The 27,096-nt window shown below is 39.2% G+C and overlaps 1 protein-coding gene across 2 annotated transcripts in view; it reads left to right on the forward strand.

Moving 5' to 3' along the window:
• CSMD1 (CUB and Sushi multiple domains 1) overlaps positions 1-27,096 on the forward strand; it is a 2,059,737-nt gene that overhangs the window by 1,573,013 nt on the left and 459,628 nt on the right. For both annotated transcript variants that reach the window (XM_078069893.1, XM_078069894.1), the window contains exon 12: positions 20,435-20,547. In XM_078069893.1, coding sequence (XP_077926019.1) covers positions 20,435-20,547 — 113 coding nt within the window. The remainder of the gene's footprint in view (positions 1-20,434; positions 20,548-27,096) is intronic.

Raw genomic sequence — 27,096 nt, forward strand, 5'->3', positions numbered from 1 at the left:
GGCTTGATCTCATGACCCTGAGATCAATCATGACCTGAGCCAAAATCAAGAATCAGACTCAACTGAGCCACCAAGGTACCCCAAGAATTTTTTTTTTGTTGTTGTTCTCAAGTCTAACTTTATCATATATTAATGTGGCTACTCTTGCTTCTTTGTTATCAATATTTGCATGGTATACTTCTTCTTCTACTTTCAACCTACCTATGTCCTTTACTTTGAAGTAGGCTTTTTCTGAACAGCATGGATTTGGGTCATGATTTTATCCACTCTGCCTCACTGTGTCTTTTAATGAATTCTACCATTTATATTTAAGGTTATTACTGATATGTTATTGTTTGCATATGCCATTTTATTATGTTTTTTACTAGTTTCCTCTGGTTCTGGTTCTGCTTTCTTCTTTCTTTCTTTCTTCCCTTCCCTTCTTCTTTCTTTCTTTCTTCCCTTCCCTTCTTCTTTCTTTCCTTCCTCCCTCCCTCCCTCCCCCCCTCCCTTCCTTCCTTCCTTCCTTCCTTCCTTCCTTCCTTCCTTCCTTCCTTCCTTCTTTCCTTCCTTCCATCCTGTGAGTTACTTCAACATTTTTTTAAGGATTCCATAATTCTCAAAATCGTTGCTCTAGGTATTACAATATACATTTGTGATATATAACAGTCTACAGATGCATGAGTTTCCTATTACTGCTGTAGCAAATTATGGCAAACTTGATGAGCTAAAACAGAAATTTATATTCTTATAATTCTGGAGCCCAGAAATGCAAAAATCAGTTTCACTCTACCAAAATCAAGGTGCCAGTAGAACCATACTCCCTCCAGAGGCTCTGGGGGAAAATCTGTTCCTATATTCTTCCAGCTTTTGATAACTGCTAGCATTTCTTGGCCTGTGATCCCATCACTTCTCTCTCTGCCTCCAAGCTCACACTGCTTTCTTCTCTTCTGTCTGAAATCTCCTCCTGACTCCCTCTTACTAGGACACCTGTGAAGGCCTGTAGTGCTCACCTTGGTAATCCAGAACCATCCACTCACCTTGGGATGCTTAACTTAAAACACATTTGTGGAAATGATTGCGGTATAAAATAACATGCACGGGTGCCATGGATTAAGACATGCACATTAACATGGCCATCATTTATCCTATTGCAATGATATTAACGTTTACCACTTTGCCATATAACCTCACTTCCATTTAGACCCCTTTAGCTTTCCAACTTTTAAATATCATTATCTTGAGTTCAGAGCGTGTTATAATTTTTATTTCAAACATTAAATATGATTTATGGAACTCACTATGAAAGAATAGTATACTTTATATTCCCATACTTTCTTCCCTGTCCTGTGTTCCTTCTTTCTTCTTGATGTTTCAGGTTCCTCCTGTTTCCATTTCTTTTCTTTTTGAAGAACTTCATGTAGCCAGTCACTAAGGTTGGGTCTACTAGCAGCAAATTCTTTGTCTGACATTTTAAAAAATTCCCTTTATTTCTGAAGAATACAGTCACTGGATATAGAACTTATGGTTGACAATTCTTTTTTTTTTTTTTTTTTTTCAAAACTTGAAAAATGTTGTGACACTTCCTTGTGACCACCAGTGGTCAGGAGATCCACTGACATTCAAATGGGTAAATTTGAGTAAATAATGAATCTTTTCTCTCTGGCTATTTTCCAGATTTTGTTCTTTGTCTCTAGTTTTCAAACATTTAATTAGATGTGTCTCGGCATGGTTTTGTTTTGGATTTATCCTGTTTGAGGGTCACTGAGTTTCTTAGAACTGTAGGTTTATGTGTTTCGAATACCCTTCATTCCATGGTCTTTCTCTCCTTCTTCTGGGACAGAGATGATACAAAGTTTGGCTCTTTTGTTTCTGTCCCCCAGGTCCTGGAGGTTTTGTTCACTTTTTTCAGTCTATATTTCTCTGTTGTTCAGTGTAGGGGAATTCTATTCATGTGCTCTCAAATTCACTGATATCATCATACATCTCTACCATCAGTCTTCTAGCAATTTTTATCTTAATTTATGTTGTATTTTTTAGTCCTATAATTTCCATCTGGTTCATTCTTTATAACTTACATTTCTTCCCTGGTATATTTTTCATCTGCATGCAGAGCATTTGTAAATGACTATTGAAGCATTTAATGATGGCTGTTTTAAAACCCTTGTCAGATGATTGCAACACCTGCTTCATTTCAGGTGTTGTCATTTGGTTGTCTTTTCTCATTCAAATTTTGATTTCTTAGCGCTTAGTAGGATAATTGTATGCTGGCTATTTTATCTATCATGCTAGAACACACTGATACCATATAAATCCCCCATTATAGCAGCCAGTGACCCTGGGTAGGCTGAGCATATAGGTCTGTGCCAATTTTGTGGGTTTGGGTTCCAATGACAGGTCAATTAACAGAGACATTAAGGTGTTATCTTGGTCAGCTTGGTTGATCTGTTGCCACTGGATCTGTACTAATCCTTACTGGGACCGGGATGTTTTTGGGAGGGGAGGAGTCAGTGGGATCCCCCTACCAGTACCTATTTCCCCATCTTACCTAGTACCACTCACCCCTCCCTCTGACTATGTTTCTGGGAAGGGAGAGAAGTCTCAGTTTCCCATGTGCAGAGACAAAATGTCTTCCTCAATCGGGTCACTCATGTGGCTGGCTCTCTCTTGAAGGTTCTTTTTTTTTTTTCATTGAGATTTTGTTTTATTGTGTTATGTTAATCACCATACATTACATCATTAGTTTTTGATGTAGTGTTCCATGATTCATTGTTTGTGTATAACACCCAGTGCTCCATGCAGTACGTGCCCTCTTTAATACCCATCACCAGGCTAACCCATCCCCCCACCCCTCCCCTCTAGAACCCTCAGTTTGTTTTTCAGAGTCCATCGTCTCTCATGGTTCGTCTCCCCCTCTGATTTCCCCCCCTTCATTCTTCCCCTCCTGCTATCTTCTTCAATTTCCCCCATTCATTTTTCCCTTCCTACTATCTACTTTTTTTTAACATATAATGTATTATTTCTTTCAGAGGTACAGGTCTGTGATTCAACAGTCTTACACAATTCACAGCGCTCACCATAGCATATACCCTCCCCAATGTCTATCACCCAGCCACCCCATCCCTCCCACACCCCACTACTCAAGCAACCCTCAGTTTGTTTCCTGAGATTAAGAATTCCTCATATCAGTGAGATCATATGATATATGGCTTTCTCTGATGACTTATTTCACTCAGCATAATACCCTCCAGTTCCATCCATGTCGTTGCAAAAGGCAAGATTTCATTCCTTTTGATGGCTGCATAATATTCCATTGTATATATATACCACCTCTTCGTTATCCATTCATCTGGCGATGGACATCTTGGCTCTTTCCATAGTTTGGCTATTGTGGACATTGCTGCTATAAACATCGGGGTGAACGTACCCCTTTGAATCACTACATTTGTATCTTTGGGGTAAATACCCAGTAGTGCAATTGCTGTGTCATATGTTAGCTCTATTTTCAACTTTTTGAGGAACCTCCATACTGTTTTCCAGAGTGGCTGCACCAGCTTGCATTCCCACCAACAGTGTAGGAGGCTTCCCCTTTCTCCTCATCCCTGCCAACATCTGTCATTTCCTGACTTGTTAATTTTAGTCATTCTGACCTGTGTGAGGTGGCATCCCATTGAGGTTTTGATTTGGATTTCCCTGATGCCGAGCGATGTTGAGCACTTTTTCATGTGTCTGTTGACCATTTGGATGTCTTCTTTGGAAAAATATCTGTTCATGTCTTCTGCCCATTTCTTAATTGGATTATTTGTTCTTTGGGTGTTGAGTTTGGGAAGTTCTTGATAGATTTTGGATACTAGCCCTTTATCTGATATGTCATTGGCAAATATCTTCTCCCATTCTGTCGGTTGTCTTTTGGTTTTGTTGACTGTTTCTTTTGCTGTGTAAAAGCTTTTTATCTTGATGTGGTCCCAATAGTTCATTTTTGCCTTTGCTTCCCTTGCCTTTGGCGATGTTTCGAAGAAGCAGCTGCTGTGGCTGAGGTCAAAGAGTTTCCTGCCTGTGTTCTCCTCTAGGATTTTGATGGACTCCTGTCTCACATTTAGGTCTTTCAACTATTTTGAGTTTATTTTTGTGTGTGGTGTAAGGAAATGGTCCAGTTTTACTCTTCTGCATGTGGCTGTCCAATTTTCCCAACACCATTTGTTGAAGAAACTGTCTTTTTTCCATTGGACATTCTTTCCTGCTTTGTCGAAGATTAGTTGACCATAGAGTTGAGGGTCCATTTCTGGGCTCTCTATTCTGTTCCATTGATCTATGTGTCTGTTTTTGTGCCAGTACCATACTGTCTTGATGATTACACCTTTGTAATAGAGCTGGAAGTCCGGAATTGTGATGCCACCAGCTTTGCTTTTCTTCTTCAATATTCCTCTGGCTATTCGGGGTCTTTTCTGGTTCCATACAAATTTTAGGATTATTTGCTCCATTTCTTTGAAAAAAGTTGATGGTATTTTGATAGGGATTGCATTAGATGTGTAGATTTTCTAGGTAGCATTGACATCTTTACAATATTTGTTCTTCCAATCCATGAGCATGGAACGTTTTTCCATTTCTTTGTGTCTTCCTCAATTTCTTTCATGAGTATTTTATAGTTTTCTGAGTACAGATTCCTTGCCTCTCTGGTTAGATTTATTCCTAGGTACCTTATGGTTTTCGGTGCAATTGTAAATGGGATCAACTCCTTAATTTCTCTTTCTTCTGTCTTGTTGGTGTATAGGAATGCCACTGATTTCTGTGCATTGATTTTATATCCTGCCACTTTACTGAATTTCTGTATGAGTTCTAGCAGTTTTGGGGTGGAGTCTTTTGGATTTTCCACATAAAGTATCATATCATCTGCAAAGAGTGAGAGTTTGACTGACTTCTTTGCCGATTTGGATGCCTTTTCTTTCTTTTTGTTGTCTGATTGCTGAGGCTAGGACTTCTAGTACTATGTTGAATAGCAGTGGTGATAATGGACATCCCTGCCGTGTTCCTGACCTTAGGGGGAAAGCTCTCAGTTTTTCCCCATTGAGAATGATATTTGCTGTAGGTTTTTCATAGATGGCTTTTATGATATTGAGGTATGTACCCTCTATCCCTATACTCTGAAGAGTTTTGATCAAGAAAGGATGCTGTACTTTGTCAGATGCTTTTTCTGCATCTATTCAGAGAATCATATGGTTCTTGTTCTTTCTTTTATTAATGTATTGTATCACATTAATTGACTTGTGGATGTTGAACCAAACTTGCAGCCCAGGGATAAATCCCACTTGGTCATGGTGAATAATCCTTTTAATGTACTGTTGGATCCTATTGGCTAGTATTTTGGTGAGAATTTTTGCATCCATGTTCATCAGGGATATTGGTCTGTAATTCTCCTTTTTGATGGGGTCTTTGTCTGGTTTGGGGATCAAGGTAATGGTGGCCTCATAAAATGAGTTTGGAAGTTTCCTTCCATTTCTATTTTTTGGAACAGTTTCAGAAGAATAGGTATTAATTCTTCTTTAAATGTTTGGTAGAATTCCCCTGGGAAGCCATCTGGCCCTGGGCTCTTGTTTATTGGAAGATTTTTGATGACTGCTTCAATTTCCTTAGTGGTTATAGGTCTGTTCAGGTTTTCTATTTCTTCCTGGTTCAGGTTTGGTAGTTGATACATCTCTAGGAATGAATCCATTTCTTCCAGATTATCTAATTTGCTGGCATATAGTTGCTCATAAAATGTTCTTATAATTGTTTGTATTTCTTTGGTGTTGGTTGTGATCTCTCCTCTTTTATTAATGTTTTTATTTATTTGGATCATTTCTCTTTTCTCTTTGGTAAGTCTGGCCAGGGGTTTATCAATCTTATCAGTTCTTTCAAAGAACCAGCTCCCGGTTTTGTTGATCAGTTCTACTGTTCTTTTGGTTTCTATTTCATTGATTTCTGCTCTGATCTTTATTATTTCTCTACTCTTGCTGGGTTTAGGCTTTATCTGCTGTTCTTTCTCCAGCTCCTTTAGGTGTAGGGTTAGGTTGTGTATTTGAGACCTTTCTTGTTTCTTGAGAAAGTCTTGTATTGATATATACTTTCCCCTTAGGACTGTCTTTGCTGCATTCCAATGATTTGGAACAGTTGTGTTTTCATTTTCATTGGTTTCCATGAATTTTTTTTAATTCTTCTTTAATTTCTGGTTGACCCATTCATTCTTTAGTAGGATGCTCTTTAGCCTCCATGTATTTGAGTTCTTTCCGGCTTTCCTCTTGTGATTGGTTCTAGTTTCAAAGCATTGTGGTCCAAAAATATGCAGGGAATGATCCCAATCTTTTGGTACTGGTTGAGACCTGATTTGTGACCTAGGATGTGATCTATTCTGGAGAACGTTCCATGTGCACTAGAGAAGAATGTGTATTCTGTTTTGGGATGCTTTGGAATGGAATGTTCTGAATATATCTGTGAAGTCCATTTGGTCCAGTGTGTCATTTAAAGTCTTTATTTCCTTGTTGATCTTTTGCTTAGATGATCTTTCCATTTCAGTGAGGGGGGTGTTAAAGTCCCCCACTATTATTGTATTGCTGTCAATGTGTTTCTTTGCTTTTGTTATTGATTGCCTTATATAATTGGCTGCTCCCATGTTAGGGGCATAGATATTTACAATTGTTAGATCTTCTTGTTGGACAGACCCTTTAAGTAGTATATAGTGTCCTTCCTCATCTCTTATTACAGTCTTTGGTTTAAAATCTAATTTGTCTGATAGAAGGATTGCCAAACCAGCTTTCTTTTGGTGTCCATTAGCATGGTAAATGGTTTTCCACCCCCTCACTTTCAATCTGCGGTGTCTTTGGGTCTAAAATGAGTCTCTTGCAGACAGCATATCGATGGGTCTTTTTTTTTAAATCCCATCTGATACCCTGTGTCTTTTGATTGGGGCATTTAGCCCATTTACATTCAGGGTAACTATTCAAAGATACGAATATCTTTGTATTGCATGTAAGGTGACTGTTACTGTATATTGTCTGTGTTCCTTTCTGGTTTATGTTGCTTTTAGGCTCTCTCTTTGCTTAGAGGACCCCTTTCAATATTTCTTGTAGGGCTGTTTTTGTGTTTGTAAATTCCATTAGTTTTTGTTTGTCCTGGAAGCTTTTTATCTCTCCTTCTATTTTCAGTGTAAGCCTAGCTGGATATAGTATTCTTGGCTATGTATTTTTCTCATTTATTGCTCTGAATATATCATGCCAGTCCTTTCTGGCCTGCAAGGTCACTGTGGCTAGGTCTGTGACCAATCTAATGTTTCTACCATTGTAGGTTACAGATCTCTTCTCCCAAGCTGCTTTCAGGATTTTCTTGTTGTCTCTGAGACTCGTACAAGTTTTACTATTAGATGTCGTGGTGTTGACCTATTTTTATTGATTTTTGAGTCGGGTTCTTTGCCTCCTGGATTTTGATGCCTGTTTCCTTCCCCAAATTAGGGAAGTTCTCTGCTACAATTTGCTCCAATATACCTTCTGCTCCTCTCTCTCTTTTTTCTTCTTCTGGGATCCCAATTATTCTAATATTGTTTCATCTTATGGTATCACTTATCTCTCAAATTCTGTCCTTGTGATCCAGTAGTTGTTTATCTCTCTTTTTCTCAGCTTCTTTATTTTCCATCATTTGGACTTCTGTATCACTAATTCTCTCTTCTGCCTCATTTATCCTAGCAATTTTCCTCCATTTTTGATTGCACCTCATTAATAGCCATTTCAATTTTGACTTGTTTAGATTTTAGTTCTTTTATTTCTCCAGAAAGGGTTTCTCTAATATCTTCCATGCCTTTTTCAAGGCCAGATAGTATCTTTATAATTGTCATTCTGAACTCTAGTTCCAACATCTTACTAATGTCCATATTGATTAGGTCCCTGGCAATTGGTACTGCGTCTTGTTCTTTTTTTTGAGGTGATTTTTTTCTGTCTTGTCATTTTGTCCAGAGGAGAATAGATGAATGAGAGAGCAAAATGCTAACAGGGTAACAATGACCCCAGAAAAATATACACTAAAAAAATCAGAAGAGACCTGAAACTGGGGGAAAAGAAGGGGCAAGAAAGAAAAAAGAAAAAAAAAAAAATAAAGAAAAAGATTAAAAAAAAAGAATATGATCAGATATGATGAGGCTGGTGAATAGATCAGTGCCACACAGTAGATTTTGGGTGTATTTGGGTCTGTTAGAAGAAACTGCCTCCCAAAATTTTAAAGAAAGAAAAGCTTATATATGTACAAAAATAAGGGCAAATACAATGAAGGAATGGAATATGACTGTAAAGATGAAAATTATAAAAGATTTTATAAAAGGAATTGATAAGAAGTTGGTTGAAAGGGGTGCCTGAGTGGCTCAGTCAGTTAAGCATCTGCCTTCAGCTCAGGTCATGATTCCAGGGCCCTGGGATCAAGCCCCGCATCGTGCTCCCTGCTCAGTGGAGAGCCTGCTTCTCCCTCTCCTTCTGCCTGCCATTCTGACTATCTGTGCTCTCTCTCTATCTCTCTGTCAAATAAATAAATAAAATGTAAAAAAAAAAAAAAAGTTGGTTGAAAAAAGAAAGATGAGAAATTGAAAAAAAAAAAAAAGGGAGAAAATGTGATCAGGCAGGAGACTAGAACAAAGCCATACACTAGAGATTTAGGGTATATTTTGGTCTGTTAGAAGAAACTATATCCCAGAATTTTAAAGAGAGAACAACTTATATATATACCAAAAATAAGGTTAAGTACTATGAAGGGATAGAATATGACACTAAAAATGAAAAATAAAACTTTTTTTTTTAAGAAGGATTGATAAGATGTTGGTTGAAAAAGGGAAAAAGAAAAATTCAAAAAAAAAGAAAGAAGAAAAAGAAAATTAAAATAATTAACTTTGAAAGACTAAAGAATCATGGTAAAAAAGCCATGGATTCTATGTGCAGTATTCCCCTAGCGCTGGAGTTCTGCCGTTCTCATTGATCGGTAAACTTGGTCTTGGCTGGCTGTTCTCGCTGATCTTCTGGGGGAGGGGCCTGTTGCCGTGGTTCCCAAATGTCTCTGCCGGAGGCGGAATTGCCCCGCCCTTGCCGGTCCGGGCTAAGTCATCTGCTCGGGTTTGCTCTCCGGAGCTTTTGTTCCCTGCAAGCTTTCCGTACAGCTTTGGAGGCGGAGAGTGAAAATGGCGGCCTCCCAGTCTCCGCCCCGGCGGAGCCGAGAACTCGGGGTCCCGCTCCTCAGCGAGCCCCCAGAGAAAAGCCGTCAGTCACTCCCGTCTCCCCGGTCTCCGGCCGCACTCCGTGCTCACCCGGCCTGTGACCGCGCCTTTCTATCCGGCACCCGACCCCGGGTGGAGTCTCCAAACCCAGCAGATCCCCGCGGTGCGCTCCCGTGCCGCTCCTCCCCGGGGAGGAAGCGGGTGTCTCCCCGGATCTGCTGCTTGTTGGGTCCCTGCTGGAGGAGCAGTGGCCCGACTGTGCCGCGGATCACGGTTTATGACAACCCCGAGCTGAGAGCCCGCGCCTGGGCTCCGTCTCTGCAGCCGGCTTCCCCGCTCCGATCCCTGGGAGCTCTGCCGCACTCAGGCACCCCCGGTCTTTCTGTGACCCCGAGGGTCCTGAGACCACACTGTCCCACGAGGGTTCCACCCCCCACTTCGCCACCAGAGTGACGTCCCTCAGCGGAGCAGACTCTAAAAGTTCCGATTTTGTGCTCCGCGGCTCTATCACTTGCCAGAAGCGGCCGTCGGAGGCCCCTCCCCCGCCGTCTATCCTCCCGAATATCGCCTCGGATTCACTTCTCCGCACGTCCTACCTTCCAGAAAGTGGTCGCTTTTCTGTTCAGAGAGTTGTTGCTCTTCTTTTCTTCGATCTCCTGTTGAGTTCGTAGGTGTTCAGAATGGTTTGATCCCTATCCAGCTGAATTCCTGAGACCAGGTGAAATCCAGGTCTCCTACTCCTCCGCCATCTTGCTCTGCCCCAAAAATCTCTCTCGCAGGTTCTGTCTGTCTTGATATCTTTCCTCAGAAAAGGGAACCCCAGGTTCATGGGGAAAGTGAAGGCTGGACACTTACCATCGTTAGGGCTCTTTCTCTAACAGCTACCTTGCTGCCTGATGTTGTTAAAGGGATATCATTTGCATCCCAGAGAAAGATGAGCTTATCTGGAACCTTCTGTTGCCTGGTCAGGGGTTGGGAAACACCCATCTGATTGGTCTTCTGTTCGTGCGAGCAAGGCACCTACCTGGTAACCATGATGTTTCTCTGATCCTGGGTCCCAAACCAGCTTTCCTTCCTGTCCCTCCCTTTAGAGTTTTCTTCGGGTTGTCTCTGTGCTGTTCCCAGGGTTTATGCTTGTGCCTAGCAGGCAAGAAAACGGAAGAAAGTGTCTCCAAGTCTGAATTGGTAGTCCATATACCTTTAAATAGTCTGGGCTGCCATCAACAACAGAAACCTGTAAGATTACTTTGGGCCTTAATACTTTTTTGATGTGCAATATCAAATTTTGGATTAATAGTTTGTCTATAGTCCCTATAGAAAGATTTTATGATTTGGACTCGGCTTCTTGAATTTAAAGTGGAGGTTGCACATGACTGATGAAATCCACATCATCTTCCGAGCTGCCTGCTGGAGTGGCTTACAGCTCAGTTAACAGAGTCAGCCACATCAGGATGAAACATGTGCATGAGTCAATTTCATGTAGAGGCCGCCTGGGGAAATCATGATGGCCTCAGCCTAAGTACAGATTCCATCCAGGTTTAACATTATACATCAGGATATGGTAATTTATTCTATAAAGCCACAGCCTTGATTTGTTTCTCAGAGTCCGCTTGATTTGTAAGTCCGAGTCCTGTTTCTCTCTACATCTCCTAGCTCTCTACGCTCGTGCATATCATGTAAGTAGACATGGGACCTGTGACTTCATGAGTGAGGAACCCCTCTAGGTACAGGGTGGATTAAGAACCTTTAATGCCCATCAGGGCTCCCTCCTAGGCTGATTTGCTCTCAGGGCTCAGTCAGTACTATATCTGAAGATGTACAGAACCTAAGATCACAATTATGACCAGTGATTAAATCCTTTCTGCCTTGGTTTGTTTAGTGACTAAGTTGCCTCATGACTCTGTGTTGCCAACTTTTACTTAGGGTTTGTATCAGGGCATCTCTTAAACTTATTAAAGGTATTTTACTCCATCTCTGAGAGGAATGGTCTGTCCAGGTGCCTGAACACATCGGATATTCTTTCTTCTTCTAAATTAATTAATTAAACTTCTCCTTAGTACCCCGGCTCCACCCAATTAAGACAGATGGCCAAATGAAATACTTATTTTGAATAACTCTGCATTTTGTACACTTTCTGCAGAACTTATGAAATTTATGGACATTAAGGAACTATAAAAACTTTGAAATCAGTGAATTCTAGGCCAGTTTTTAACTTAGGAGGAGCATTTGCTTTTCACCTGCCCAATTTACAATTAAAATGAGTATGTTAAAGGTTTAGCACACCATTTTCCTTTTAGACACCCACCAGAGGAAAGTAGGTATAATTTATTCCAGGGTTTCTACCTCATTAATTTCATGTTTTGACAGCTTTGTGGCATGTTCACTGTTGGGTGTTTTTTATATCCATGTTTGAACAAATTATTATTTTTTTTAAATTAATATACAGTAAAATAGGAGTTGTTGGTTTACAGATCTACAAGTGTCAGCACATGAGTGGATGTGTATAACCAGCACCAGAATCAGGGTATAGAGTGATTCTGCCACCCCCAGAACTGCCATCCCTTTGTAGCCACACCTCCCACTCTGATCCCTGGACAGCTGATGTGTTCTCCATCACTGCAGTTTTGTCTTTTTGAGGATATCACCAACAGTAGTTATACTCTATGTAATTTCTGAGCACACAAGTGGGAATGTCGAATGGTACATCCTCTCTGGAAAACAGACAGGCTGTTCTTTTTTTTTTTTTTTTTTTAAAGATTTTATTTATTTATTTGACAGAGACATAGTGAGAGAGGGAACACAAGCAGGGGGAGTGGGAGAGGGAGAAGCAGGCTTCCTGCTGAGCAGGGAGCCCGACGCGGGGCTCGATCCCAGGACCCTGGGATCATGACCTGAGCCGAAGGCAGACGCTTAACGACTGAGCCACCCAGGCGCCCCTCAGGCTGTTCTTTATGAACTTAATATACATTTATCATAACATCCAGCAATCCCACTCCTAGGTATTTACCCCAGGGAAATAAAATTTACCCTACATGAATGTGTACATCAACTCTATTCCTAACTGGCAAAGCCCTGTAAACCATGTAAATGACCTTAAACAGCTAAATAGACAAATATGCTGGTGGCATACTCATACACAGGAATTCTACTCTGCAGAACCAAGGATAAACTATTTACATACACAACAACATGGGGATTCACAGAGGCATTGCATTGAGTGAACATTATCATGGTTGGTTTAGCCATCCTTTCTAGCAGACACATTTCATGTATGTGGGGACAGAACTGTTGAATATTTTAACAAGGGCTAAAGAGAAGATCTATTCAGAAATGAGATCACTCTTCTATAGTCTATAATATTACCAGCTATAAAAACATCATAAAGCCATTGTGTCATATGGGTGAAATTATGGTTTAAAGAAACCTGACCCAAGAAAGAAAGAAAGAGAGAGAGAGAGAGAAAGAAAGAAAAAGAAAGGAAAGGAAAGGAAAGAAAAGAAAGAAAGAAAGAAAGAAGAAAGAAATAAAAGAAAGAAAGAACCCTGACCCATTTTCATATGAAAGAGTTGAGATTTTTCTCAACGCAATGTGCTTTGTTTGTTGGAAAGGAACAGATACATAATCAAAAGTCATTTACTTCAAATTGGCAAAATCATTTAATATACTGGAAATTATTGTCATAAATACTGGGCATTTCTATTCAACATGGGTACTAACTGCAACAGACACATCAAACCACTGAATACAAGTCAGCTCTACCTTCTCTGAAATCTGTCAAAAAGTCATAGAATTTTAGATTTCAACAACTCCTTTAAAATAAGTTAATACAGGGCGCCTGGGTGGCTCAGTTGGTTAAGCGACTGCCTTCGGCTCACGTCATGATCCTGGAGTCCCGGGATCGAGTCCCGCGTCGGGCTCCCTGCTCAGCGGGGAGTCTGCTTCTCCCTCTGACCCTCCTCCCTCTCCTGCTCTCTGTCTCTCATTCTCTCTCTCTCAAATAAATAAATAAAATCTTTAAAAAAAATAAGTTAATACAATTATTTAACAGATGAGGAAGCTGACATAGAGGTAAAATAATTTAGCTTAAATTAGGGGTGAATTAATGACAGAGCTATAACAGGACCCCAAGTACCAAGTCCTTGGTATGCTAAGATACAATAAAGATTTAAATCATCATTTGGAAATATTCCTATAAAATTTTAACATGTGGATATATAGTAAATTTTAATGAGGGTTAATTTATATTTTCATTTATGTATTTACTACACAAATTCTGCATGTTATGTGCCAGAGTCGGGGATAAAAAGACCAAGATGTAAGCTTACCCTCAAGGAAGTTCAGAATTCAGTAGGAGACAGATGTTAAAGTAGGTGCTTGCAATGCATTTGTCTTAAATGAGGTATATGCAGAATTCTACAATGGCCTAGAGAGAAAATTCTTACATTGTCTAAAGGAGTTAAGAAATGACTAGTGAGAACCCTCAAATCTTTAAGAACTCTTAGTTGCTATCTAAGAAGAATGGTTATCAAGGCAGTGATTTCAGTATTTGCCAAAAACCTGGAAGCTGAGAAATGCCAGTATTTTGGAGGATGTTTACAAAGGTCAATATGGTTGAAGGTTCACCTATGTCTGGGACAAGTTGGAAATTCCAATGTAGAGACAGAGGGCAAGAGAAAGCTGGGAATCTCCAATATGATGGCTCTTTTTTCCAAAAGAAAATTTTATTGTAGTTTTCTAACAAGTAAATCAAGTTAGCATTTCATTAGAATAGTTTTATTTTTAAGTTTAAATCAAAAGATCATGTACTCTAAAGAGAATTTAGGAAAAAATGAAGCTGTTTTAAAGAAAGTGATTAAAAAGCATGTGTTAGGTGACTGCTAAAGTATTTTTTCAAAACAAGCATCTGTTTTATTTTCCAGGTACTAATATTTTTTAAAAAATTCCATTTTGAACAGATAAGCAGTTGCAAAGGGTATCAATAATATTTGCTCTTTGTTTCCAAAAACTCATTTGCCAGTGCCAGATAATGAAAATCATCCCAGAAACATGAAAAAAAGAACAAGAAGGAAACTGTTTTCCTTTGTTTTAAATAATAGTAAAATAATTTTAAGATTAAAAAATTTAACACAAATATACTTTTAAAATTTTTCAAGTAATTTTTAAAAACATTAATCTTAAAATAATTATTAAAAAATAATTGTGAATGCCATTTCACAATTTTTTTTCATAAATAGACCAGTTAAATAAGTAGCCAGCTTAAATTCTAAAGAGAAATACAAACCCTCCTAATCTGACTTTGATTGAATGAACTTTGTGTAAAGTATACCAGTGCACCTGCTTATTCAATTTTATGTGAATCAACAGGCTGACATAGATAGAAATAAAATAACAGCTAGTGCAGAACTATAAGAAATTCAAACATATGCACCAGAGCTATTTCTAAAGTAGTAAATTTGGCAACATAAATCTTTTCAAGGTATGAACATTCTCTACATGGTAGTTCAGTTTTTGACAACTTAGAATTAAACCCAGTGCCTAGAAGGGAAGGGATCCAGAACCAGGAGGCTGTTATGAAGCTGCTTCAGTGATGCTGGTGTGGGCCAGTCGGCACTCAAACTAAGAAAGTGGAGACAGAGAGGAGGAAGTGGTGTGATGAATGGGATGGCAAGAGAGGGAAAAACAAGAGAAGGCACTACTTCTCTCAACTTTTAGTGACTAGGTGTTTGGTGGGATCAGGAGGGGTTTAGGAGACTCTGAGGGGCAGGCAGTTCATACTTGATTGCCTAAATGTACTTTCTCCTATATTTACAAGTTAAGTTACAAATCAAGTTATCTATATTGAGGAAGGGAAATAGTATTGGGAAGGAGCTTGGGAAAGATGATGATGGTTTGGGACAACAGTTAGTGGAATGGGAACGGAAAATATGCTGGGTGTGGCCCAGGGAAAAAGTGTGTGTTGAGTGGCTGGCAGGAATCTGGAGACCATAGGTATATATTGGTGTAAGTCAACAAATTCTTCATCAACTTAGAGGAAGATAAACTGGATTGTTCGGTTGATCCTAGGTGGGTTTTGTCAGATAGATGGAGCAGATGGTAAGGATATCAAGAGCACTGTGGAGGGACTGCTGAGAGAGTATACCAGAGTATCAGCCACATTGTCCAGGGCATGTAAAATAACAATGAAATAAATAGAGGCCCCTGGAATTTGAAGAGTGGGTTTCAGTGGAGTGCAAGCACATGACAGTTAAAGGACACTGGTGGTCAGAGAGAATGGTGAAGAGGCTAGGATTTTTATTACAGAGTAGCAAAGTACAAGGTATGACCAGCATCTCACTTTAAATGGAGGGGAGGGTCGGGTCCCTGGAGTTGAAAGGATCAAGGAACTATGAATCGTTTACCAGAATTATCCATGTGGACACTCTTACAGTAATGATGGCAATCACCAGGTGGGTTGCAGGAAGGAGATGACAGAGATAAGCAGTGGGGTGGGGTTGAATAATGTCATGAATGTCAAGGTCCAGGGGGTATAGCAGGTGACTGGAGAGTGGACATGAGGAATGTAGATCAGAGGGGTGTTGACTCCAACTCCAAGCAATGTTGATAAATGCCAAAAAGAAGATGTGGTGTGTATACACACACGCACGTGCGCACACACACACACACACCTCAGCCATTAACAAGAATGGAATCTTGCCATTGGCAACAACATGGATGGAATGGATGGACCTAGATTGTATTATACTGAGTGAAATAAGTCAAAGAAAGACAAATACCATCTGATTTCACTTATATGTGGAATCTAAATATAATAATGATAAAATAACAAATAAATACAAAACCAGGAACAGTCTCATAAATCCAGAGAACAAATTGGTGGTTGCCAGCAGGGAGGGGAATCAGGGTGGATGAAATAGATGAAGAGGATTAAGAGGCACAAACCTCCAGTTGTAAAATAAATAAGTCACAAAGATGACAAGAACTGCATAGGGGATATAGTCAACAATATTGTAATAGCGCTGCATGGGGACAGATGGTGAGCATTGCATAATGTACGGAGTTGTTGAATCACTATGTTGTACACCCGAAACTGATACAATATTGCATGTCAAACATACTTCGATAAAAAAGAAAAAATTAAAAAGGAAGAAAAAAGCATTCTCTTCTATTTATCTTACATGTAACTCAAGAGTCAATATATATTAGCATGTAAGAAAAATCAGTGGTTATAATACCTTTTTTTACGTTTATATAAACTTTATGACAAAATGATACTTGTTCTTTTCTATTCATTTTCTTACCCATGGCAGTGATTTTTAAAGGATTCTATTCTTAAGTAATCTCTACACCCAACATGGGGCTCAGACTCACAACCCCAAGATCAAGAGTTGCATCCAAAGGAGCCAGCCAGGCACCTACCCGAAACAGTGAATTTAACCTAAGATACAACAAGTAACTGTTTGTAATGACTATGAGTAAGACCAGACTTACCTTCATATATTCACGTAGTCTAGAGAATGTAATCCAAGAGAAATAAAAAAGGAAAAGAAATAAGCCAGATAGAAAATGAGCACCTGGAGCCCCGTTCCTCCAGAAATACCAGACATAACCTCTGCTGAGAATAGTTAAGAAAGCTGAATATATAATGAATAGGCAAATCTTTCAAGGCATAAGAGAATAATATAAGGCAGCCAGGATTTTAGAAGGTAGAAATCAAAGAAGAACAGATATGCATTAAGATGAATCTCATATTTCATAAATCATTTTCTCCCAGGGGCATTTTCTTCTCAGTTTAGGGCATCCTGGCAGACAGATATCAGTGACTAAGAGAATATGGTTTGGGGAGACACGGGGTGTGGGGGCCCCTGAATTGGGCTATCAAAACAATGAGGACTTGAGGGTCCAAGTTATCAAGGAAAAGGGAATTACAGGACAACAAGCCTGGCATCTGCTTGGCTTTGGTCCTTGATGTATTTGCCCAAGCCTAACTTTCCCAGGAGTAGAAGAAAAGAACCCCAGCAAAAATTTGCTGCTATAGATCTACAGAGCTCAGCAGAACTTTTGGAATTTTCAGGGCTAAGAGGACAAATGTGGTGTCCAGGACCTATTTTTTTTTTTTTTTTTTAAGGAGATCTACTAGTAAATATATTCTCTGGATTGTGACATAAGGAGGGGTGAGCACTGGGAAAACCACATGCTGTAAATGCAGCTGAGAATCATTCCAATGCCTGAATGGGTCAAGGTGGTCACTCCACTGTCCGAAGAAAATTAAATCCTCTCAGGGGAAGGTAACAGTATACATAATTTCTAGGTTGGCTTATACACAATGTCTGGCATTAAACACAAATTACCTGAAATGTCCAGAAACAGTGCCCAATGACTCCAATCCAGGAGAGAGAGAATAGAAAAAGAACAAGATATCCAGACGTTGCAGTTAACACTCAGGGACTCCGATAATTACCTATGATTTATACATTTAAAAAATAAATGAAATAATCAAGAATTTTACCGGAAAACTGTAATATATAACAACAAGTCAAATGGAAGTTTAAGAATTGAACAATACAATATCTGCTATAGTTACCTCAATCTATGTGGTTTGAACTGGAAGATAGCTGAGTAAAAATATTCCAGCTGAATCAGGGAAAAATGCACATAAATGATGGGTATACTTGGAGTTCTGGAAGAAAGAGAGTGACCAATATTTGAAAACATTATCACTGAGAACTCTCCAATACTGACAACAGACATCAAGGTAGAGATTCATAAAATTCCATAAGCCAGTCAGGATAATACAAAGAAAACCTCACACTGGCATATTACAATAAATCTGCTGCAAAACAGGACAAGGAAATATCTTAAAATCAGTATAAGCAAAGAAATATTTTCAAAGGAGCAAATATAAGACTGATAGAATGCTTCTCAACATAAACAACAGAAATAAAAAGACAGCAGAATAACATATTTGAAGTGTTGGGGGGGGAAGAAAAGCTATCAGGTAAGAGGGTTAAGTCAAAGATAATTAACCAATCAAAAAAGGAAAACCAGGAAAAATGAACTTTCATTTTTCATGAAATTATATTCTAAATAAAAGGTGAAATTCTCTGATTAGATAAGAGTATAAATAAAATATAAAAATAATACAAATCAATTATGCTTACAAGAGACAAATACGCAATGTATATACATAGAGTAACTTGAAAGTAAAAGGTTAGGAAAAGATACTTCTGGTAAGGACTAACAAAAAGAAAAATGTTGTGGCTTTATAGTCATAAGTGAAAGTAAACAGACATTTACGGTAGACATTTATGTTCTGTTCACTTTTTGGTATGTTGCACTTCAATAAAAGGCATGCATAGGGAAGAAAATAAGTCTCGTCAAACCAAACAAGCAAAAAAAACACCAAACATAAAAAGAACAATCTCTCTAACAAAGAAAAATCTTCAAAAAGAAATATATTTTTAGGGACTGCATATTACTCACTGAAATTCTATGGTGGTGGTGTGTTTTTTTTTTTTTCTTTTTTTCCAACTGGTGTGTAACATTGCATAAGTTACTTCCCATGTAATGACGATTGTTCATCTTCCTTTGAAGAAGCAGGTTTTCTGTACTGCCCCAGGTGAGTGTATTGGGTTGATAGACAAATGATATGATTGATGGGGCGAATCATGTGTTCATATTCCTGAAAGTACTTTGCTGAAAGCAAAGCTTCCTATTTGATTAGAGACATTTATTTTGGTTGAATTGATTTTCTTCTTACACTTTTTCTATCTCAACATGCTTTTTTGTCAGCATCTTGAGTTCAGTCAGTGGATATAGTGTTTCTCTGTGCTGGCTGATAACGGCCCCTCTGTGACTATTTTATTCACATGCAATGCATGCTTCATTGAAACTTCCATTTGGTGTGACCTGGACATTGATATGCAGAGGGAAAGTTCAATAAAATCGCCAAATCTATTTCAGCCATGCGTGCTATTCTTCTTGTCGATATTTTCTTAATATATGGCTACTTTGGTTTTGTGTGTGTGTGTGAACTGTTTTATTTCATAACAAAATTAAGAGGAAGGAACAGATACATTCCATGTAATCCCCTGTTCCCTTACACACAGTTTTTCCCACTATACAGTCCCCACCAGTTGGTACATTTGTTACAATTAATGAAACCACTTTGACACATTATCACCCCAAATTCATAGTTTGTATTGAGATTCACTCGTGCTACTTTCCATTCTATGCGTTTGGACCAACACATAAAGACATGTATTGACCATTACAGTATCATATAGGGTAGTTTCACTGCCCTAAAATTCCTCCTGTTCTCCACCTCTTCATCCCTCCTCCCATCCCAGGCAACCTCTGATATTTTTTTCCCATCTCCATAGTTTTGCTGTTTCCAGAATGACATAGAGTTGGAATCACACAGTATGTAGCGTAAGTTTCTTTTCATGACATGATAAAACCAGCTCATTTCTTTTTAGTGCTGAATAATATTCCATCCTATGATGTATTTCTTTTTTTCTTTTTTTTTTAAAGATTTTATTTATTTATTTGAGAGAGAGGATGAGAGGAGAGAGAGAGCACATGAGAGGGGGGAGGGTCAGAGGGAGAAGCAGACTCCCTGCTGAGCAGGGAGCCTGATGCGGGACTCGTTCCCGGGACTCCAGGATCATGACCTGAGCTGAAGGCAGTTGCTCAACCAATTGAGCCACCCAGGCACCCCCTATGATGTATTTCTAAAACAGATTTTGTGGTAAAGGTACATGATAATTTCAAAGTAGAAAATCTAAGCATTTTGTGAATGAACCAGAGCATTCCTCAGCTTAGAGATGTTGATGGTGTGATGTTATTCATGTTGATAGTGGGACACAATGCAACCCATACAGCAGTAAGATATCCCTCTCCTTCACATGGGATCACCAACTGTTCCGGGTTCAGGACTAAAGGTCCTGCACCTGGAGAAGCCCTTCAGTTCCGGACAAATAAGGTGGTTGGTCACCCTAAGTCACTTTTTAAAATTGAAGATGTACACTTTCAAACAGAGAAGAGAATAATTACTATAAAATGCCTGTAACGTAGAGGATTAAATATAAATTACAAGTGACTATGGATTCTTCAAAGGAGGGTCTTAAGGCATATACGTATAGTTGTTTTTTTTAAGCAGCAGGACCGTCTTCTTCAAGGTAAAGTAGAGATATTTGGTGCTTCAAATAACGGTTTGAACCTTTCTCTTCCACGCAGACTCACCGGGTCCAGCGTCCCCGACCTCATCGTGAGCATGAGCAACCAGATGTGGCTCCACTTGCAGTCGGACGATAGCATTGCCTCCCCTGGATTTAAGGCTGTCTACCAAGGTACGCCAAGCACACCCACCCACGCTTGAAACTAATACACTTACAGAGGGCGAGGACCATTCTCCATTGTGTTAGATGGACGTAAAACTGGCGTGTTGTAAAATAGGGACTGGTTATTTGCAATCTCTTTAATTAAAGCTTCACTTATAGTTCCTGTTTTTGGAAAGAACTTTTCACTTGTTGAAAGCTTGGCTTGCCCTGATGGGTGCCGTCATTAGATCAAAATCAAGAGTAAGACTAAGTATGAATGCAAGCTATAAAGTAATTGTGCACACCAGTTGATCTTGTCATTTTGTCTCTTCCTGAGGGGCAAGTTGTTGTGCCTATTAACTAGGGGATACATTTTAAACAGTGAATCAAAGTGGCATTAATTTAATTAAGCTCCGTTATGTACATGCTCATGTTCAAATGTGTGTTGTTGCTATTTGTTGTTGCTGTTGTTTAAATGGAAAACAGAAATCTATATGATGTTGGAGAAAATTTTACCAAGTTCTCGTGTAGGAGAAAAATAAATGTTGTTTGGAAGTTATGAGTTATAATTACTCTGGAGATGTTGGATTCACCTCTGAATTCATGTCCAGGAGCCATCATATCAGGGAAGGGTTTTCCATCGTGCAGTACAGCTGTGTGTTCCCATAAACCAGGGCCTCATGAGTGGGACATCTTTTAAAATAATCCCACTGTATTGCTCTACCTACATTGTTTCATCTGGAAGGATCTCATAGGTGAGAAGTATCTTTTAACCTTAACATACTGATTGGTATTTTTTAAAAAAAAATATTGGGGAAAATTTCATAATGGAAACTGAAGTAGAAAGAACAATATAAGAAACCGGAAATGATCTATATTTGTAAATTTTATAAGCCTCCCAGATATCTTACTATTGGCTCAAGAATTGGCTTGAGAGATAGCTGCCTGATCCACATGCTCTTCTAGATTGCCAGCCTCATCTCAGTCCTGCCTCTGCTCAAGTATCCTGGAACATTCTTTGGGAAACCAATCATATTTCCTACTGTTAGACACTCCCCCAAAATACAAGACACATACACAAATCTTGATTCAATAATTACCTGTTTAAAAAGCAGACTTCTCTCTTGCCCCAAAAGAGAAAAAAAAAAAGAACCTCCCCCCTCCCCCTCAAATCAGCAGGTCAACCAGCTGGCCCTTCAATCTGGGTCTCATGAGATTCAGTTCACGTAGGTGCACCTGTACTTGTCTGCTCTGATGGTGAATAGGCAACAGCCAGCTACCAGCTAGGTATCACTTCAGTCTCTCAGAGCACACCATCACCTTTGACTTGATCTCTCCTGAGTTCCAGAGGTGGCAAATAACAGGGAGTGAACTAAGGAAGAAAGGTAATCTTTGCCTGGAATACAAAGGACAAAAATGAGCTTCATAATATCCAGACCTCAGGGCACCGAGAAGAGCTATACATAGGCGCCTCTGTTTTAACTGGCAACGCACACACGTGGACACCTACACTGACCATTTTCCTTTAGCTACACTCTTTGGTGTTCTTGAGATAGTAGTCAAACAGTTTGACTCAAAAAATAAACATGAAAGAGGCTTGGGAGCATGTTCACTCTTCTTTTGGATCATACAAGTGATGGGTGAAGAGCCTCTATCTTCAGTTTAGGTCCTGTATGTATTTGACAAAGAGAAAGAAATCATTCTCTCGTGCTCAGAGACTACATATGTGTCCCCAGACACAATAAAATGATCTCCGATTAAAATGTTTTACAAATTATTTTATAAAACTACTTATTTATAAAACTTAAAGGGTATATTTCAGCTATCATTTGCATTTGATGCCGTACTTTCAACAAGCCACAAACTGGTTTGAAATCATTTTCAACAAGATCGAGAGAACATTTTACAATCTTGAATGCAAGTTAAGAGAAGTCTTTTCAGGGTCAACTTTATATTGTCAGACAAATGCCTGTGAACTGATCGTCACTTTATCAAAATAACCAGGAAATTGCATTTTAAACCCATTCATATATTTTTGTCACTACAAAAAAATTAATTATTAAAAAGAAACTATTTAAACTATAATCTAAGAAGATATATAGTGGCCATTCAGAATAAAACATAAATCTGTGTTTTACATAAAAATGTGCATTTTCCAAAACTTAGATACTTTCCATAAGTAAGGTATCAAAATTTTAGAGAACTAACAAATTACAAAGTACTGTGATACAATAAAAGTGGTGATGATTTTACTTGGATTATTTTGCTGAAGGGGAGACGTTAAAAAGAAAGAAATAATTAATTTGTAAGTTTTATTGTCAGGAAAACTTTTGAAGTTCCCCTGGGCAAAGAAAAAAAAAAATTACTAGTTATCCTTTCTTGTCTAGCACACTCTTCGTGGTTAAAGGATGGGGTAACAGTCTGTGCCTTTCATCGTCCTTGAGCTATTTTACTACTTGGAAGGTTGTAGAAAACTGATAGCAGGCAGGTGATCCCTGACCGTGGAAACACACGTGAACTCTGTGGGGAGGAAACACCACTGATGATTGCCCGCTGGCTAAAGATGACTTTGGCATCTCTTATCAAATTCATGTCAGTGTTGCTAATTGTCTTTGTGTGTGTGTTCTTGGAATTCTCCTTTGAGATGGTTTTTCAAATATCTTAGAGGTTCCTTCATCAGTTGCTGAGTCTATTAAAATCTTTAACAGGACCCGTATGTGCGTGTATTGATGAAAGTGAGACAAACAGATCTGCAGAGTTAGGATTTTATTTTCTTCAATTGTACTTTATGGATTTGAGTAAAGGGAGAGTATGCCTCGTTTTCTAAGGGTGTACCGTAGAATATTCAGGAGCTGAAAATATGTAACGAGAAGTTATTGCCTATCAGGCCAATGAGGCAGATGGTTACAAGCTTCTTCCAACCCCAAACAATAAGCAGGCTGACAGTGACAGTGTCCTGAGCGAGACCGAGCCCAGGCTGGTACAGCCGCACGCTCCCTGTGAGCTCCCGCAGTCACGGCGCTAAAAAGTTCTGTGGTGGCTGGGGCGCCTGGGTGGCTCAGTCGTTAAGCGTCTGCCGTCGGCTCGGGTCATGATCTCAGGGTCCTGGGATGGAGCCCCGCATCGGGCTCCCTGCTCCACAGGAAGCCTGCTTCTCCCTCTCCCACTCCCCCTGCTTGTGTTCCCTCTCTCGCTGGGTCTCTCTCTGTCAAGTAAATAAATAAAATCTTAAAAAAAAAAAAAAAAAAAAAGTTCTATGGTGGTTAGAGCCCAGCATCCGTGTCTTTATCTGTAAGTTGTGAAAGATTCTTCCTCCCTAGAGAAGCGGGGTGAGATTGGGGGACTGATGGCTCTTCTCAATAATAAATGATTCGACAGAAGTGATGGGTACATCCCATTCAAAGGTTAGGGCTCGAATGCACAGATAATTGCTGAATACTTCCTGACATTTGGATAGTTAGACTTGACCTTTAACTGGACTTCTACACAACCGTACAGCTCTTCAGGAAAGCAGGGTAGAGGTAGAATCCTTTCCACATGACCTCTACTGGCTACTGCCTTTGGTGAAATCTAAAAGCATCAGTGAAATACCAAATACTCCCCAACAGGGCAAACTGCAGTAAATTAACTCCAGCCACATTAAGACACACATCGTAAGGTTTATAGGATGAAGACTAAAGGGACTAGCATCATTGCCAAATCGTGGATCCTTGACTATTAAGAGATAGAAGTATTCTCAATTAAAATATAAATATTCTTCCAAGTGTCATATTTCAGTTTGAACAACCATACAGCATTAATTATAATTACATTTAGCTGTAATTAGTACTCCTGTTTACCAGCTCAATAGTCTATCAATAGCTATAGCTTGAGATGTCACAGAAAGGTAGATGGCCATCAATCCTTGAGAGATTGCCAATTCAAGGCCACATATTATCTTTTGACAAAATAATATTCCAAAAGTCAAAAAGATAATTAAAGAGATAATATCTGAGGATTTAAAAAATCTAGAGAATCCTATATATCAAAAGAAAGCATTGTAGAAATTGTTATTTCCAGAGTGCTATATTAAGCTAACAGGGATAAGGTAAAAACCACTTGTAAAGGTTCTTGTCAAAAATATAAATAATTATTTAAACTACAGTTGTTGGGGCACCTGGGTGTCTCAGTTGGTTAAGCGTCTGCCTTCGGCTCAGGTCATGATCCCGGGGTCCTGGGATCAAGCCCCACATCGGGCTCCCTGCTCGGCGGGAAGCCTGCTTCTCCCTCTCCTCCAGGTTTGTACTCTCTCTCTCTCTCTCGCTATCTCTGTCTCTGTCAAATAAATAAGTAAAATCTTTAAAAAATAAAATAAAAAAACTGTAGTTGTTTGTTAATTATATTGTCAGAAAAAATTTATGTAGTTGATAGTTGCACATGATTTAACTTCCCAGTTGTTTTTTTTTTTTTAAAGATTCTATTTCTTTATTTATTTAGAGAGAGAGAGAGCAAGCAGGGGGTGGGCAGTGAGAGAGAGAGACTCTCAAGCCGACTCCCCACTAATGCAGAGCCCAACATGGGGCTTGATTTCATGACCCGAGGTTATGACCTAAGCCAAAATCAAGGTTCATACGCTTAACTGACTGAGCCCCCCAGGCGCCCCCAAACCTGCAGGTTTTGGTATTGCATGGCTTGAACTAACATAGAGTGTGGGTTAAGAACATGGGCTGTGTAGCTGTCCCACCTACTAGCTGTTTAACTGAGGACAAGTTATTTAAACTCTTTGTGCAGCAGATTCCTCGTTTAGAAAACAGGGACAGTATAGTAATGACATTTGCTTCCTAAGTCTGTTGTTATAGAGCTCAAATGACTTAAAACATGGAAATCCCATAGCACGTAGAGTAAGAAATGCTAGCTAGTATTTGCATACACATTTTCTTTGTTAATTTTGAGATTTTCCTCTAAGTAAGGTTTTTCATTATATAAATATCAGAGCTCATAATAAAATATGTAAGAATAGTAAGTGTCCCTTCCCTTTGCCTTTTGACTTGGCCAGGTAACTTTCTCAAAGGCAATGTCTCTCAGCTTTTCCAGAATTTTTGATGCATATAACATCAAATTTGAAATCTTGGTTTGTCTCATAGTCTACAAACTCCAGAGTAACTTTGATATGCAAGAAATGACACATCCTCTTATTTTAAAATCAACTTGAATTTCTTTCAGAGACTCCATCCTAACATCATGTCATTATTGGGCAGGGGGCTCACATTACCCCATATCTGCTCATCACCTCCATCTCACCAAGAGGTTGAGAATTCCCCACATGTTGTAAGGGATACAAAAGGTTTGGGGGTCCTCAGATCCTTGGATCACACTTGTAATCCCTGAGACAGTCATGATCTCTCTACTTTGGGCACTGTTCCTCCAGAAGCTGCCTGGTGGACCCTCTGCTGGCAGCCTCTTGTCCCCCAGCATACACAGTGATGGTCCGGTGGTTTCGTGCAAGAGAACTTTGGGTCCAACCACCCACCTGTGCACCACCATCATTCCAGGCTCCTAGTCCTGGGGGCATCCCAGTTCTCTGTATTTGCTCCCATCGCTTACCCCTCGGAGACATTCACCAAGAGCCTCCCCTCAAGACGCGTAGAGTATACTCGATTAACTTAGTCTTTTATAAAAGACTTTGTGTTACAGTAACCAGGGTGAGGAGGTACAGGGAACAGCCTGGATATCCTTGGGAATCACACCATTTCTAGGGAAACGGAGAAACTGAAATACAAACAGGAGCACTGCCAATAATTCAAGGGCAGCAACAGGAAATATGAACTAATCGAAATTATTTTATACATATATATATATATATATATATATATGACAGAGAGAGACAGACTATGATAACTGATATTTGCCATAAGAGAATTACTGGAGAAAATATTATGCAAAGTTTTTAAAAAATGACAGTATTTTAGGGAGGTATGTTAGATGTCTGAGAAAGTGATGGAGTAGAGCTGAGATATTTTGTTTGTTCAAAGGTTTTAAAAACCTTTGTGTGCATGAAAATATTTAATTCAAAGTAATCTTTTCAAAAATCTGAAAGGTTAAAAAAATAGGATGTAAATAATTATAGTACAGCTGACTAAAGCAATACTAATTTATTAAACAAACTGTAAGACTTAACGTATATATAATTATTATATAATTGTATATGATATATACACATATAATTTATGAATATGTAAATAATATATATAGCTCATATACATGTATAAGTTATATATGTATAAATCATACATATTTCGGGGCGCCTGGGTGGCTCAGATGGTTAAGCGTCTGCCTTCGGCTCAGGTCATGATCCCAGGGTCCTGGGATCGAGCCCCGCATCGGACTCCCTGCTCAGCAGGGGGCCTGCTTCTCCCCCTCCCTCTGCTTCTCCCCCTACTCATGTTCTCTCTCTCTCTCTCTATCTCTGTGTCTGGAATGAATAAATAAAAAAATCTTTAAAAAAAAATCATATATATTTCAAGTATTGGAACAATATGGAAAGCTAACACGTTTAGTGCATAGTTTTTCCTATGTTATATTTAAGGTATCTTTATTTCT

This window comes from Halichoerus grypus, chromosome 3, assembly GCF_964656455.1.
Source record: "Halichoerus grypus chromosome 3, mHalGry1.hap1.1, whole genome shotgun sequence".
NCBI lineage: Eukaryota > Metazoa > Chordata > Mammalia > Carnivora > Phocidae > Halichoerus > Halichoerus grypus.